The following is a 16,564-nucleotide window of genomic DNA, read 5'->3' as shown; positions in this document are numbered from 1 at the left end:
CCTCACAACACAATCCCTCCATTCCCATATCAATTTAGTAAACCTTCTCTGGATTGCCTCTAATTCCAGTATACCTTGATAAGGAGATCAAATTAGTGTGGTCTAATTAGCGTCTTGAATAATTTTAGCAAGAGTGCCCTATTTTTATTCCTATTATCAGCTGAATTTGCATGCTAGCTTTTGGTAATTTATGCATGAGGATCCCTAAATTCCTCTGAACTGCAGCTTTCTCCATTTAAATATACTGCTCCTTTATTCTTCCATCCGAACTGCATTACTTCACATTTTCCTACATTATATTCTATTGCCCAAGTTTTTTCCCACTCACTTAATCTGTCTATATCCCTCTACAGACTTTTTGCGTATTCCTCACCACTTGCCTTCACACCTATCTTTTTGTCATCCGCAAACCTGGCAATACAAAGTACAGATCATAACAAATGAAAATAGCTCTGACCACAAAATAAAAGGTGACTGCAAGATGTTCCTTTCACACACATTCTCCATTTCAAGTATCATCTTTAATTCCATTTTACAAGGAATGCTCTATACAGGACAAGTCCTCTAATTGCATTTCAGAATGTATTAACTTTATATGTAAATCAGTAAGCCACAGCATCTGGTTCATTTGCATTAACTAAAGAGCATCTATAGTTGCATCTTTTATTCCTTAGTTTTATTTTATATAGAATTCACAGAATGCATTTACTTTGTGTCAAGATGTCATGTTTCACAACTGATCCAAAAGGAATTAAAAATTGTACTTCTATCTTTATATTTATAATGATACAAAGACAAAGCATTACAAAAGAATATCTGTCAAATCCAATAGCTGAAAACATTTCCATACTTACCCCCTTCTGCATTGTAAGTACTCAGGCAAGGTGATTTCTCAGTTGGGTTCCATAACCGAATAGTGCCATCTGCTGAGCAGGATAGCAACCGGTTCTTTATACCACTAAATGAAAGACCCCATACTGCGTCTGTGTGAGCTACCAACGTATTTAATATGACACTTGGATCTGCAGAATAACATGACACAAAATAGTTAAATTGGACGTGCCAGAGTTCTTTAACATGTCCTGATAGCAAAATGTATTATATTGCATACACCACAATCTCCAGTACACTGACGAGGGAAATTCTAGAAGTTGAAGTGAAGTCAGCCTGTGGGAGCAAAAGTGGTTTACAATTTCAACTGTGTTACATTTGATTAATTTGGAAAGCCCTCAAATATGGTACACAGAAACACAGAAATGTGTTAGTATATATTTCTTCTTTTGGTGGTGTTGTGACAGATGATGGGTTCTTGTGACTTAATAATCAGTGACATCTTAATAAGTGATTTTACATTGGAATTTGATTTATTCTCTTACAAAATTAATTTAATTTCTATATTTCAAGAGCCAACTACATAGATTTTTGTACTCTTTTGTGAAACTGTTTACTTCAAAGAATTAACGTCCTCAGTAAATTGCTACAAAATATCAATACAACTTTACCGAATGCTTCACAATTGTTAGTCTCAGTTAAAAGTTTTGTCAATGAAGTCTAAAAAGACTATGGGCAGGACTTCATGGCCTCGCTCATCCCAAAACTGTAAAATCCTGCCCAAGGTTAACGAACCTTCCCATTGTCCACCCCTCACCCGCTCTGATTCCCTTGGCAGGTGGGGCAGTAAAATTCTGATCTATAGCTTTGCGGAAGCAGAGGCACTAACATTAACAAAAAATACAGGTCCCTCTGATGATGAGAAGCAGACAAGACTGAGGAAGTTATTTTTCAATGAAGCTAGAGACAATGACATCACATTAAAAGGGAAAGTAAAGATCATTACTGAGATTGTCAATGATATTTATGACAAAATAAGGATGCAATTGCAGAATAGAAGTGAATCCCTGAAGAAAACTAAATGTCATAAATGGTGCTGGTGAATGTTCTTTTTCTGTATTGAAAAGAGGTAAAAATTATTTGCGAAATATGATGAGTCAGGAACATTTGACAAGTTCAGCAATATCAGTGATTGAAAGTACACCATCACAGGATTTTACCGACAAAGAGGTAATTGTGCTGAGCTTGTAACGAAAAAGTTGAAAAAAAAAGCTTTCTAAATTGCTATGACAACAAGGAACGGAACAAGAAAATCTTAAAAATCCGTCCCCCTTCTATATTCTCTTGTTTAAATTTTGTTTTCCAAAATGGGCCATTGCTGGTCTGATACAATGCCATTAGCTGGTCACATGCTCGTAGTTCAAACCACCATCACTCTCATGGCTGGCCTTCAGAAAATGTCTAGGACAAAGTGCAGAATCCTGCCAGACAAAGGCACTGATACTGGACTTCGACTCACTGGATACTCCACCCACATGAATTTATGGCGATAATTTTTGACAGAGAGCAAGTGTGATAAACAGCAGGATTTATATGGGGAATCCCTGATTGGCTTCCCAGTGGGACTCACAGAATACGACTTCCGGGGTGATTGGTAATTACCTTACCAGGTAGGACTCAAATCCCAAGCCCTTCATAAAGCAGGTCCCTGAGCGGGTCTATTGTTATAACATCCCAGTTGGGATCTATATGTATTCACCACAGACTTGTGGTTTGTTTTATTTTTACTGTGTGCAATAAAGTACCGCTCCTTTACAGCTGATTCCTGAGTTATTGCACAGGCGACAAGGTAAAAGGAACGTTTCATTCCTGGACATACTGGGCAAATGCCTCTCCCTTGCATTTTTTTGAATCCCAATTGATATTGGGATAAAGTCTTCTACTATTACTGACCTCTTGTTCTTACAGACAGAAATTTGCCTACATATTTGTTCTTTTATCTCCCTTTCACTATTTGGGAGTCAGTAGTATACCCCCTGTAGTGTGACTGTCCCTTCTTTATTTCAGTATGTCATTCAGTGTCACAAATGGAATTGATTCTTTAACTATTAGTGCTACTCCCCCTCCTTTTTTTATCCCCACTCTCTGAAGACACTATAACCAGGGATATTGAGCTAACAATTTTCCCTCTCCTTTAGCTAGGTTTCTATTATGGCATCATGCTGCCATGTGTCTATCTGTGCCCTTAACTCATCTATGCCTGGGCATTCAGAACAGCTACACTTTCATTATCTCTAAAGTATAATCCATGACCATGTCTGAGAGGAGAACTGAGCTCAGCAGGGGGCCAGGAAAAGTAGCAGCACCCTTACTGTAGACTGACTGTCAATGCACATACATGAATATGTCAGCGCAGACAAAAGGAATGATTCACTATATCTGTCAACAGGGCACAGCTGCATGTCCTTGCTAACTGTAGTAAAACTGTAATAAAATACATGATTAAGTGACCATTGTCTGAACAGACATTCCATCCATCTACCACTAAAGATTATGACATTACTGATGAGACATGATTAAACAGCTACATTTGGGCCTACCTCTTGGTATCATATGTAAACAATATACTGGTGTGCGTGAAACAATTAACTTGTCTAGAAGTTATGCCCTATAAAGTAGCTGACTGTACATGATTGAAGGAGGGTAGACTGAAGAAGCCTTAGGAATTTTTCCGTTAGCGTAAGAACTAGGAGCAGGAGTACGCCATCTGGCCCCTTGAGCCTACTCCATCATTCAATAAGATCATGGCTGATCGTTTCACAGGCTCAGCTCAACTTATCCACCCGCTCACCATAATCTTTAATTCCTTTACTGTTCAAACATTTATCTATCCCTGCCTTAAAAACATTCAATGAGGTAGCCTCAAATGCTTCACTGGGCACGGAATTCCACAGATTCACAACCCTTTGTGTGAAGAAGTTCCTCAACTCAGTCCTAAATCTGCTTCCCCTTATTTTGAGGCCATGCTCCCTAGGTCTAGTGTCATCTGCCAGAGGAAACAACTTCCCTGCTTCTGTCTTGTCTATTCCCTTCATAATCTTGTATGTTTCTATAAGATCTTCCCTCATTCTTCTGAATTCCAATGATTATAGCCCCAGTCTACTCAGTCTTTTCTCATAAGCCAATCCTCTCAACTCTGAAATCAACCTAGCGAATCGCCTATGCACCCCCTCCTGTGCCAGCGTATCATTTCTCAAGTAGGGAGACCAAAACTATACATAGTACTCCAGGTGTGGCCTTACCAGCACCCTATATAGTTGCAACATAACCTCGCTGTTTTTAAGCTCCATCCCTCTAGCAATGAAGGATAAAATTCCATTTGCCTTCTTAATTACCTACTGCACCTGCAAACCAACTCCTTATGATTCTTGCACAAGGACACCCTGGTCCCTTTGCACAGCAGCATGCTACAATTTTTTACTATTTAAATAATAGTCCATTTTGCTGTTATTCCTACCAAAATGTGGTAATCTCACATTCACCAACATTGTTCTCCAACTGCCAAACGCTCGCCCACTCACTTAGACTATCTATATCCCTTTGTAGACTTTCAGCATCCTCTGCACACTTTGCTCTGCCACTTTTCTTTTTGTCATCTGCAAATTTTGACACATTAACTTAGTCCCCAACTCCAAATCACCTATATAAATCGTAAACAATTGTGGTCCAAACACTGATCTTGAGGCACACCACTAGACACTGATTGCCAACCAGAAAAATACCCTTACTTCCACTCTTTGCTTTCAGTTAGTTAACCAATCCTCTATCCATGCTAATACATTACCTGTAACACATTGCACCTTTATCTTATACAGCAGTCTTGGGTGCGGAACCTTGTCAAATGTCTTTTGGAAATCCAGATATACCATATCCACAAGTTCCCCATTGTCCACCACATACGTAATGTTCTCAAAGAATTCCAACAAATTAGTCAAACATGACCTGCCCTTCATGAACTCATGCTGCATCTTCCCAATGGGACAATTTATATTCAGATGTCTCACTATTTCTTCCTTGATGACAGATTCAAGCATTTTCCCTACTACATAAGTTAAGCTAACTGGCCTACAGTTCTCTCCTTATCGATTAGAAGGCAATACAGGATCCATCATTCGCAAAACCTCTGTCCAAATATCCTTTTAGCTCTGACAATTGCCAGGATCAAATCCCCAGGAACTTTACATTTTTACAGTCAGGTCCTTGCCAACACTGATTATCTGCGTGCAAGGACAAATGACCTTGAAACCTGTGTTCAGCAGATTAATGCTGAAACAATAATCACCTCAAGGCGGCAAATAATTTACATCCTTTGTCCAAACAAAGGTGGAGAAGTGGGACTCATGTCACATGACCCCTCCACTCCATCAAATCTACTGGAACATATATCATCATGTGGTGCTGAAAAGCTCACAGTGCTATCTTCCATAAACCAAGCAGCTGAAGAACCAGAGTTTAAATTGCCTGGCCCTCATCTGCACTGTTTTCTACTAGAAGTCTAATTCATCTCTATGGGTCCATCTCATTGTGCAAGTCATCTCTACTGGAAAAGTGAATTATCCAGCATCAGTCTTAACCTGTTGACTCTGAAAGAATACACCATTGGCCTTTGATTCTGGACTTGACTTGTGTACTTCTTTCTTTCTGCTATTCCTCTTTTATTTTGTGAGTGAAAAAAGAGTGCTGGGGGGAACGTTATGAACCTCCATACTGCATTTTATGAGCAAAATAAACTAACCCTCTGATTTTACCCTGTCTCGAGTTTGTTGTGGGTTTATTAATAGAAATTAAGTCACACCAAAACAGAAAAGTTGGGAAAATGTGTCACTGCTTATAAACAGGGAAATAAAAATCAAGACATCTTTCTGTTTATGGATGGTGATGAGAGGAGAAATCAGGGATGTTTAATTTAAATCTGCAGCACTACTGAATAAGTAAAGAGCATGCAGCAATTTTCAAAACAGTTTTCCATTTAGTACCTACCAAATGTATCATAAGGATCAACATTGGGACTGGGCATATTCCAGCATCGTATTGTTGCATCAATGCCACCACTGAAACACTGCTCACCATTAGAACTAATTGCCAAAGAAAGTACAGGTCCACTGGAAACAAAATAAATCAGTAAAATAATTAAGTGATGTATGCAAATAGAAAGTTAGCATTAAATGTTTCACTTTAATTAAAAGTAATTGCTTACTTTCATTTAAAATGAACTTTATGATAAAACTGACACTACTTACATATGGGCTCTGAATGTATATATTGGCTCCACATCTAATGAGGTACTCCTGAAAAAAAAATTGCTATTTATTGAATATTATTCATTGCTGCAGTTAAAGTTGGCTGAATACATTTGTCAATACCTTGTCTTCTATTTGCTTATTGTAGATAAGTGGAACTATGGAGAACTGTCACGTACAATTTGCAAACCAACTTAACAAAACATAACAAATCTTTGACATGACTATGAAAGTCTATGCTATGATAAAAACATGCAACAGAAAATAATAGTTTTGAAAAGTTTTGAAATACTTCACCTGTTCAGATTAAGTACAAAACAAGGAAAAATAATTTCATAATTTGAAATAATGCATTATAGAGAATGATTTTCTCTGTGCACTGGGTGTAAAATTTGTAACTTCTTTATAAAGTTTCCAATTTTGCTAAACATGGCATATTGAGCAAGCCTTCCTACACATAGCAGGGAATAATGAAGTCCATGATCCTGAATGAAATGCTGCAAAGGAGATATATAGGTTAAATAAATGGGTAAAAAAAATTGCAAGTGGACCACGATGTGGAAAAATGTGAGATTGTCCACAACAGCAGAATGAACAGAAAAGCATAATATTATTTAAATGGAGAGAGACTGCAGAATGTGGCAACACAGAGGAATCTTAAACCTGGATATTTAGCATGTAGGTACTTAGGAATGTAAATGGAATGTTCGAAGTCTACTCATGATCCTACTTGTAATGTTCTTATTTTCCTATGTGCGCGCTGACAATTGATTTAATAAAAATAATTGCATTTATATATTATCTTTCACAATATCAAGATGTCCCAAAATACTTTACAGCCAATGAAGAATGTTTGAAATGTAGTCATTGTTGCAATGCAGGAGACACAACAGTCAATTAGCACACAGCAATGTTCCTCAACAGAACAATGATTATAACCAGGTTATCTTAGTGACGTTAATTGAGGGATAAATATTGGCCAGGAAACCCAAGAAATCTTTCTGGTTCTTTGAAATAATGTCATGGGGTCTTTTGTATCCACCCGAGGGTGCAGATAAGTTTTTGGTTTAACATCTCGTTGGAAGGATGGCATCTTCGGCACTGCAGCATTCCCTCAGTAGTGTACTGAAGTGTCAGCCTAGATTTTGTGCTCAAGTACCTCAACCAGACTCAAGACAGCCATGGCTGACACCTGGACTTTTAAACAAAATGTTACTCTATTTGGGCAATTGCTTGTGCAGAAGGAGGGAGTAAGATAAGCATGATGTTGGGTGAAGTTGTTGCCCACCAATGTATTTTGGCAAGGTTTCATTCTACCAAAGGTAATTGAAGCTCAAAGTCGAAGCAAGCGAATAGGTATGAGGGAATTTAGACAGAGTAACATGGGGAGGGGCAAGCAGAGCAAAATCAGAATAAAATGTAATTTGGCATGTCAGAAAACGAACATGATAAAACTTGACTGGCAGTGAAAATTAAATAAGCAGAACAGGTTACTATTCTACAGAGGGTTAAAAGGGGAAGAAATTTCCATGGGAATATTTTCGTTGTCCCTCCAATTGTTCAAATGCAACAAAATATTAGCTGGAGAATTTTGATAGACAATTTTCTTACAGACATAGATACTCTCAAGTTAGGTTTCATTACCTGCTGGGTTAATTTTAAAATATGAAAATTTGGTAAAATATTGTAAAGATTCATGCACCTTCTTTAATAGTACGCATATGGAGTATGTTAAATATTTGTAACTGTATTTCAGCAATATCTTTACATACTGCCAACAAATTTGAAAAAAACTTTCATTAACATAAAGCCTTCTACAACTGCAGGAAATTCCAAAATGCTTTACAGCCAATTTTTGAAGTGCAGCCACTGTTTAGGAATCAGCAGCCAATTTGCATACAGAAAAGCCTCTCAAAACAGCAAAATCCTTCAAACAACAATGAGATATTGATCCGATAATCTGTTCTGGCAATGCTCGTTGAAAATAAATATTAGCCAGGACACGAGGAGGAACTAACATGCTCTTCCTTGAAATTGTGCCAAAATATCTTCTACATCCAATGAAGAAAGAAGGTTTTCTATCATTGCAGCACTCCTTCAGTATTGCAGTTAAGGTACATGACTAGATTTTGTGCTCAAGCCTCAGGAATGGCACTTAAAGTAGTCTGGTGATTCAGCCTCTCTGTTTTACTTTCTTTCCCCCTTCTTAACTGCTGTCTATTATCATATACCATTCCTTAACAGGAGGATCGGGGGAGTTTAATACTTGTACCTCATTATCTCTGAGGAGCTACTAGCAATCACCTGGGACTATACAGTCCAACTTCAAAAGGGAGCTGCATCAAAGGGTTTTTGTGTTGCTAACTCAGACATCTGCTAAGCCAATGGCCTCTCAAAAATTTCTAATATCCTGAATACAAAGCCAAATTCGAGGCCTTGGAGAAACATCCTTTGTTGAAGGCTTCACTATGTGGTAATGTCACGTGACCTAAGCCTATGGCTTTTTGAACAATTTAATAATACTTTGTTGAGTTTCATAGCTCAGTCTGCTGCTTCAAATCTGACTAACAGGCCACAATAAAGTCATGGTAGGCCCTTGTTCGACACTCAGCTTCATCTACCGTGCCTGCTGGAAGGCCTGGAAGCCTACAAGATTAATTCATCTCTGCATGCCCATCACATCATGTGACATCAACACCACTGGAAAAGTGAATTATACAGCATTGGTTTTCAACCCACCAACTTCAGTGAAGGAATACCTCATTGGACCGACCCATATGGTTAATCCAATAACCAATGTTTATTATCTTTGTGATCTCTGTATTATAATTTTTTTCTTCTCTACCTATTTCTTTACTAACTGGCAGCCACACTGTGACCCTCATCCCACTAGTGTGCGTGTAAATAAACTAACTCTTAAAGTTCATCCTATTTCGAGTTTGCAGTTGGGTAATAAATAGAAAATTGGATCGCACCAAAACCGACCAGTTAGAAAGTACTGCTTACAAAGAGGAAAACAATTTAAAACACCTTTATGTTTACAGACAAGTGATGAGAGGAGAAATTTAAATTAAATTATTTAATTTATAGTTTGTAAGCTCGTTGCAATCAATTGGTTATCATCCTAATTGTCTGTCATGTGTTCATGTTTAGTATCATCAATAAGGTTTTGAAATTTTAACCCGTATTTCAATTTATCCAAGTTGCTTACACATACTGAAAAGAACAATGGTTTTAGCACTGACCCTCAGGGAACGCCACCACATACTAAGCTTCAGCCTGAAAAAAACAAGCATTTATCACAACTCATTATTTCCTGTCTTTAAGCCAATTTTTTAATTCAAGTTGACATTAAACCTGAATTCAGCTTTATTAAACAGCCTTTTATGTAGACCTATGGTCATTTTCTTAAGTTTTACTTAAACATCCGCCACATTCCCTTCAACCTTCTCTGTTTCCTTCACCAAAAATGCAACTAGATATTGCCTTTTACAAATCTGTCCTGGCTCTCCTTAATTAACTCAAACCTCTCCAAGTGCCTGTTAATGTTTTCCATGATTATTTCTAAAACCTTATCCATCACCGATGTTAAACTGACTGAACTGCAGTTACATGGAGTGTCCTTGCATGTTTTCTCGCTCAAGGTTGTCATATTTGCCACTTTACAATCCCTTGATAGTTCATTAATTTCTAGGGAAGATAATAAGGTAAGCCCTTTCACTTCCCTTCACAACCTGGGATACAAGCCAGCTGAACAAGTGGATTTATTCACTCTTACGCATAACCAGAATTCCCAGGTAATCACAGAAAATCTACAGTGCAGAAAGAGGCCATTTGGCCCATCGAGACTGGACTGGCCACAATCCCACCCAGGCCCTAACCCTACATATTTACCTGCTAATTTCTCTAATCTACGCATCTCAGGACACTAAGGGGCAATTTTAGCCTGGCCAATCAACCTAACCCGCACATCTTTGGCCTGTGGGAGGAAACCAGAGCACCTGGAGGAAACCCAGACAGACACAAGGAGATTGTGCAAACTCCACACAGACAGTGACCCAAGCCAGGAATCGAATCCAGGTCCCTGGAGCTGTGAATCAGCAGCGCTAACCACTGTGCTACTGTGCTGCCCATTAGGTACATTATGCCTTTCAATTTTTAGCCGATCCATTTTCTATCATTTCTGCTTCTATTGTTATTTTATCAAAATCCTTATGCTTAGTAAACACCAATACAAAATACTCATTAAGTATTCTGGGTCTATTTAAGGTAGTGACTAAGAAAACAGGTAACACAGTTTCACATTAATTGTGGGAAGTTACTGTGTCTACTGTATTAATCGTTATACATAATGAATCAGCATTTGGATAAGTATCAACAGCATGGATTTGTGAAGGTGAACTCATGTCTGACTAACTTAGCTGAGAATCATAGATGGTAGCATCTACTTGGACTTTCAGAAAGTATCTGGTAAGGTTTCAAACAAGGGATTAGCAAAAGCAAGGAATCTTGTAATTTTGTTGTGGGATGGGATAGAACATAGAACATAGAACACTACAGCACAAACAGGCCCTTCGGCCCACAAGTTGCGCCGACCACATCACCTACCAACCTACAGACCTATCTATAACCCTCAATCTCATTAAACCCCATATACTCATCCAGAAGTCTTTTAAAAGACCCCAGCGAGTTCGCCTCCACCACCACTGACGGCAGCCGATTCCATTCACTCACCACCCTCTGAGTGAAAAACTTACCCCTAACATCACTTCTGAAGGTAGGGTGGAATGTGCTAAGAGAGAACAGGATAAAGTCTCCTAACTGGTATGATAGTTAAGTGAATTCCCAGAGATTTGTACTGGGGCCCCAGTTTATATATTGTATCATTGTGACATGAAGTTAGTACAATAAGTTGTGTAGATGGGAAAAATAAGTTACATAGATAGGATGGGATAAAACTATGCCAGAGTGGCTTCAAGATGGAGAAGTGCAAGGTAGATGAGGGCAGTGCAGTTGATATTGTCTACATAGACTTTAGCAAGGTCTTTGACAAGGTACCGCCCGGTACTTTGTTGCATAAGGTTAAATCTCATGGGATCCAGGATGAGGTAGCCAAATGGAAACAAAATTGGCTTGATGACAAAAGCCAGAGGGTGGTTGTGGAGGGTTGTTTTTCAACCTGTGACCAGCGATGTGCCTCAGGAATCAGTGCTGGATTCGCTGTTAGTTGTCATTTATATTAATGATTTGGATGAGAATATAGGAGGCATGGTTAGTAAGTTTGCAGATGACACCAAGCTCGGTAGCATAGTGAACAGTGAAGAAGGTTATCTCGGATTGCAATTGGATCTTGATCAATTGGGCCAGCGGGCTGATGAATGGCAGTTGGAGTTTAATTTAGATAAATGCAAGATGATGCATTTTGGTAGACTGAATCAGGGCAGGACTACTCAGATAATGGTAAGGCGTTGGGGATAGTTACAGGACAAAGAGATCTAGGGGTACACATTCATAGCTCCTTGAAAGTGGAGTCACAGTTGGACAGAGTGGTGAAGGAGGAATTCAGCATGCTTGGTCTCATTTGTCAGAACATTGAATACAGGAGTTGAGATGTCTTGTTGAAGTTGTACAAGACATTGGTAAGGCCACACTTGGAGTACTGTGTACAGTTCTGGTCATCCTATTATAAAAGGATATTATTAAACTAGAAAGAGTGCAGAAAGGATTTATTAGGATGCTACTGGGACTTGATGGTTCGCGAGAGGTGAGATAGACTGGGACTTTTTTCTCTGGAGCACAGAAGGCTGAGGGGTGATCTTAAAGAGGTCTATAAAATAATGAGGGGCACAGATCAGTTAGATAGTCAATATATCTTTTCCCAAAGGTAAGGGAGTTTAAAACTAGAGGGCGTAAGCTGAAGGTGAGAGGGGAGAGATACAAAAGGGTCCAGAGGGGCAATTCTTTCACACAGAGGATGGCAAGTGTCTAAAACAAGCTGCCAGAGGTAGTCATAAAGCTAGGTACAATTTTGTCTTTTAAAAAGCATTTAGACAGTTACATGAGTAAGATGGGTATAGAGGGATGTGGGTCAAATGCGGGCAATTGGGTCTAACTTAGAGGTTTAAAAAAAGGCAGCATGGATAAGTTAGGACAAAGAGATTGTTTCCATGCTGTAAACCTCTATGATTCTATCTCCACTGTGGTTCTGAGAAAGACAAATCAGAATATTTCCTTAAAGATGAGTCGAGGGGCAGTAAAAGAGTAAAGGATATTTAAGTGTTCAGGTACGTAAACCATTAAAATCTAGTGCAAAGATGAAAACAGGCTCAAAAGGACAAGTGGAATTATTTCAAGATATTCTGGAATTCCAAAGTGACGAAGTTATGTTGAATCATAGTCTTGGTAAAAATATATCTGCAATATTGCACACTAAACCTAAAGATAAATATATTGGTCCTGGAAGGGATACAGTGCAGATAATCTCATGGTTAAATTATTTTGACAGGTTGTAAACACTGCTGTCTGTCAAAGCTTTGGCAAAGGATCGTCTAGACTCGAAACATCAGCTGTTTTCTCTCCTTACAGATGCTGCCAGACTTGCTAAGATTTTCTAGCATTTTCTCTTTTGGTTTCAGATTCCAGCATCCACAGTAATTTGCTTTTATTTAGAAAAAGAAGCAGTTCTTCAGAACAGGATGCTTTACTCAACTTTAGACACCGACCAGGGGTCGGTGCTGGGGCCTCAGCTTTTTACCATTTATATAGATGATCTGGAGGAGGGAACCGAGTGTAGGGTGTCGAAATTTGCTGATGACACCAAGATAGGGGGAACAGCAAATTGTGCGGAGGGTGTGGAGAGTCTGCAGAAGGATCTAGATAGGCTGGACGAATGGGCCAGGAAATGGCTAATGGAATTTAATGTTGGCAAGTGTGAGGTGGTCCACTTTGGTAGGAAGAATGGTAGGAAGGACTATTACTTACGTGGCGAAAAACTGCAGCAGGCGACGGTGCAGAGGGACCTGGGGGTCCTTGTGCATGAGTCGCAAAAACCCAGCTTGCAGGTGCAGCAGGTGGTCAGGAAGGCGAATGGGATGCTGGCCTTCATAGCGAGGGGGATTGAATATAAAAGTAGGGAGGTCTTGCTACAGCTGTATAGGGCATTGGTGAGGCCGCAGCTGGAGTACTGTGTGCAGTTTTGGGCACCGCACCTGCGCAAAGATATTTTGGCCTTGGAGGGAGTGCAGAGGAGGTTTACTAGGCTGATACTGGAGTTGAGGGGGTTGAGCTATGAGGAGAGGCTGAATAAACTGGGCTTGTACTCGTTAGAGTTTAGAAGAATGAGGGGAGATCTCATTGAGACGTATAAGATGATGAATGGGATGGATAGGATAGAGGTGGAGAGACTCTTCCCGCTCAAAAAATACAGTAGGACTAGGGGGCACAGCCTCAAGATAAAAGGGGGGGCGGTTTAGAACGGAGTTGAGGAGGTACTTCTTCACTCAAAGGGTGGTGAATCTCTGGAATTCTCTGCCCGTTGAAGTGGTGGAGGCTGCCTCGCTAAATATTTTTAAGACGCGGGTTGATGGGTTTTTGATAAGAGAGGGGATTAAGGGTTATGGGGAGAAAGCGGGAAAGTGGAACTGAGCAGCGACAGATCAGCCATGATCTTATTGAATGGCGGGGCAGGCTCGAAGGGCTAGATGGCCTACTCCTACTCCTATTTCTTATGTTCTTATGTAACTCAGACTGGAACTGAGAATAGCTCAGAAGGTTTTTCATTATTCATTCCCACAATTAGTGTGACTTGGCAAGGCCAGTACATGTTTCACATTGCAAATTACCCTCAAGTCAGTGGTGGAGAGCCATCTTCTTGAACCATTATAGTCCACATGGTGTAAGTACACTTAAATTGTCAGCTAAAGAGGTTTGCATGTGAAGCTGCATGCAAACAACAACAATTCATCATGGCTGTTATCATGACCATCTCAAATACTGTCAAAAGTCAGCAGTCATAAATTTCCCATCTCTAGCCACTGACAAACCACCTGAGAGAAACATTAATAGGTAACCAATAACACAGAGGAACGAGGATTCTGGTTCACAGTAGTTTTCAAATAGTCACATAACCAGTTGTCAATAATGAACAGACCTCTGGAGCAGTGTTGTAAATTGTTGTCTTTTAGTTTAGCTGTTGTTTTCAGAAGCTTAGCCATACAATAGGGAACATGAAACATATTATTTTAGAACTTGGTCAGATTTGAGAAGGAATGTTGATGATTCTGGGCAGGGGAAGGGCCATTCAGGAGAACTTATTCTCAATTTTCTTATTACCCTGGTAGCCATTCTTTACCTTTTTGCTCCACTTCTTCCTTCTTAAGACAGTTCTACAACTTTGAGTGGCAAGATTGTAGGGCTGTGTTTCCCCACACTATTTTCTACTGTGACTCTATTTTAAATACTTGAAAAGCAATATGACCCCAAATGCCAGTAACCAAATAGCAAATAAGGCAGCAAAACATATAGTATACAAGTATTAAAGTTCACATTATGGATCAACGTCATTTCTGAAAATCTGTATTTAAAGCGGTTTAAAGTACAAAGTGAAAAAATGTTATTTAATGTCCTCATGTAGTTTTCAGCCAACTCTCCACATTCCCTGGTGACACCCTACTCCCAGAGTGCAATCATCCCTCTTCTACCCCAACACACAATATACACATAAGAACTTCTTCCACGCGATCATATGGACACCAATACTTTTTTCCAATTTCCCTCAACACGTCACACATACTGACTAGCCCCTCCTATGGTCTGGTTGCCAGTGTTTGTGAAGCAGAGTCACCATTTTTGGGATAAGGAGCCTGTGCAACTGGCAAACAAGAACAGAAACACAGTAAAGTTTGAAGCTACCACTCACCTTCCCGGTTCAGCTACACAATCTCCCATTTTCTCCTGCACTCCAGGTACAGTTAGTATCTGTGCCAAGTCAGCTCTCATATATCCTAGGTTTGTTCACACTTGCTGCTAAGTGTTTTAGAGCACTTCAGCTTAAAGAGCACTTCAGTTCACCATCTGTCACGTGCTGTTTGGTGCAACTGATCTGGTGGGTTAAAGGCTGTCCTCCCTGAGTCTCCAGATTGGATTGTCTCCAATCCAGTTACTGTTGCTGCTAAGAGGACGGGGAGCTGGCAACTCAGCACCCCCCTTGAGGGTTGCCACCCACATTTGGGAACCACTGCTGCAGAGCACGCAGGAAGTGATTATGAATCTTGATAACTGCTCTGGGTTGTAGTGAAGGATCCCTCCGAAGATATCAGATAGTGGATGCATTGCTTCGGATTCAATGATGGTTTGCTCAATCATAACCATTTTTGAAGCATGGTTATCGTTCTATCGATGCTCTGCATTGGTGCCCGAATTCCTGTCAGGAATTAAGAACCACTGATGACAGGAAGGCTATCCCTTCCCAGCTGCCAGATTGTCAAGGGGGTTGAGGAGTTAGACAGTACTGGGATAAACATCATGATTATGCCATAAAAGCAACAAGAGTCAGAATATGTGGCCACAAACTGAACATAAGAAATAAGAACATAAGAAATAGGAGCAGGAGTAGGCCATCTAGCCCTTCGAGCCTGCCCCGCCATTCAATAAGAACATGTAGCAAATGGGAGTCCTTCCTGTTGAAACATTGCTGGCTCATTATTAGAAGCGTGCAAGCCTACATGGATGTAGTCCATGATGCCCTACATCAATGGAAATGCAGGAAAATCCGAGTGAGGAAGGCAAAGAACTGCTGATACTCACAGTGCACCTGTGATCTGCAGGATCACCAAGTGTATGACACAGATTGATGTCACGAGAAGCATTTTAGAAAGAACTAGAGGGACGCAAGTTTAGAGGCACACTAAGCTTCATTTTCACAGACAGCACAGTGCATATATACTGTGTTATAGTCCAATTCTCATGCTAACAGGAGACATAAGTAAGTGCCCACCTTCCATCAACTCATACATTGCTCCTCTGTGATTCAGGTATGTAATTCTGTTCCTGAAAACCCTCATGTACAATGCCTCCTTTGCTCACATCTTGCAGTCAATGTAAATCTTTGTTGGTGCTGCTTCTCCTGATTTAGGAAGTGGCAGCATTTACATGGTCAGCAATTGATAACAAGCAAATCCTGTGAATTAGGTCTTGCCCGCCACAAATAGACGAGTGAGACAAAAGTCATAAATACTTGCCAGGAATCTGGTCTAAAAGGACCTAGAAAAGGTAAAAAGACCCTGAGACTTAACTAAATAAAGGTGAGAATTATTTTTAAATCATACTCCTGGTTAAGTTAAGGAAACCACGTTTCAGGTGCGCAGAGGCATTATAAGTTCATAAAACCACCTTGTATCAGACACAGTATCCTCAGACATATTTAACTAATGTCT

The 16,564-nt window shown here is 39.8% G+C and overlaps 1 protein-coding gene across 4 annotated transcripts in view; it reads right to left on the bottom strand.

The window, feature by feature from the left end:
- The window catches only part of strn3 (striatin, calmodulin binding protein 3), a 270,890-nt gene that overhangs the window by 21,207 nt on the left and 233,119 nt on the right, over positions 1 to 16,564 (bottom strand). For all 4 annotated transcript variants that reach the window (XM_080202888.1, XM_080202891.1, XM_080202890.1 and 1 more), the window contains 3 exons: positions 6,132 to 6,179; positions 5,872 to 5,993; positions 855 to 1,022 (listed from right to left, as the gene is read on the bottom strand). In XM_080202888.1, coding sequence (XP_080059014.1) covers positions 855 to 1,022; positions 5,872 to 5,993; positions 6,132 to 6,179 — 338 coding nt within the window. The remainder of the gene's footprint in view (positions 1 to 854; positions 1,023 to 5,871; positions 5,994 to 6,131; positions 6,180 to 16,564) is intronic.

Source organism: Carcharhinus amblyrhynchos, chromosome 14 (genome assembly GCF_965287045.1).
Source record: "Carcharhinus amblyrhynchos chromosome 14, sCarAmb.v2.hapA, whole genome shotgun sequence".
NCBI classification, from domain to species: Eukaryota; Metazoa; Chordata; class Chondrichthyes; order Carcharhiniformes; family Carcharhinidae; genus Carcharhinus; species Carcharhinus amblyrhynchos.
The sequence above is the reverse complement of the archived record's forward strand: the minus strand, read 5'-3'. Positions and strand labels throughout refer to the sequence as shown.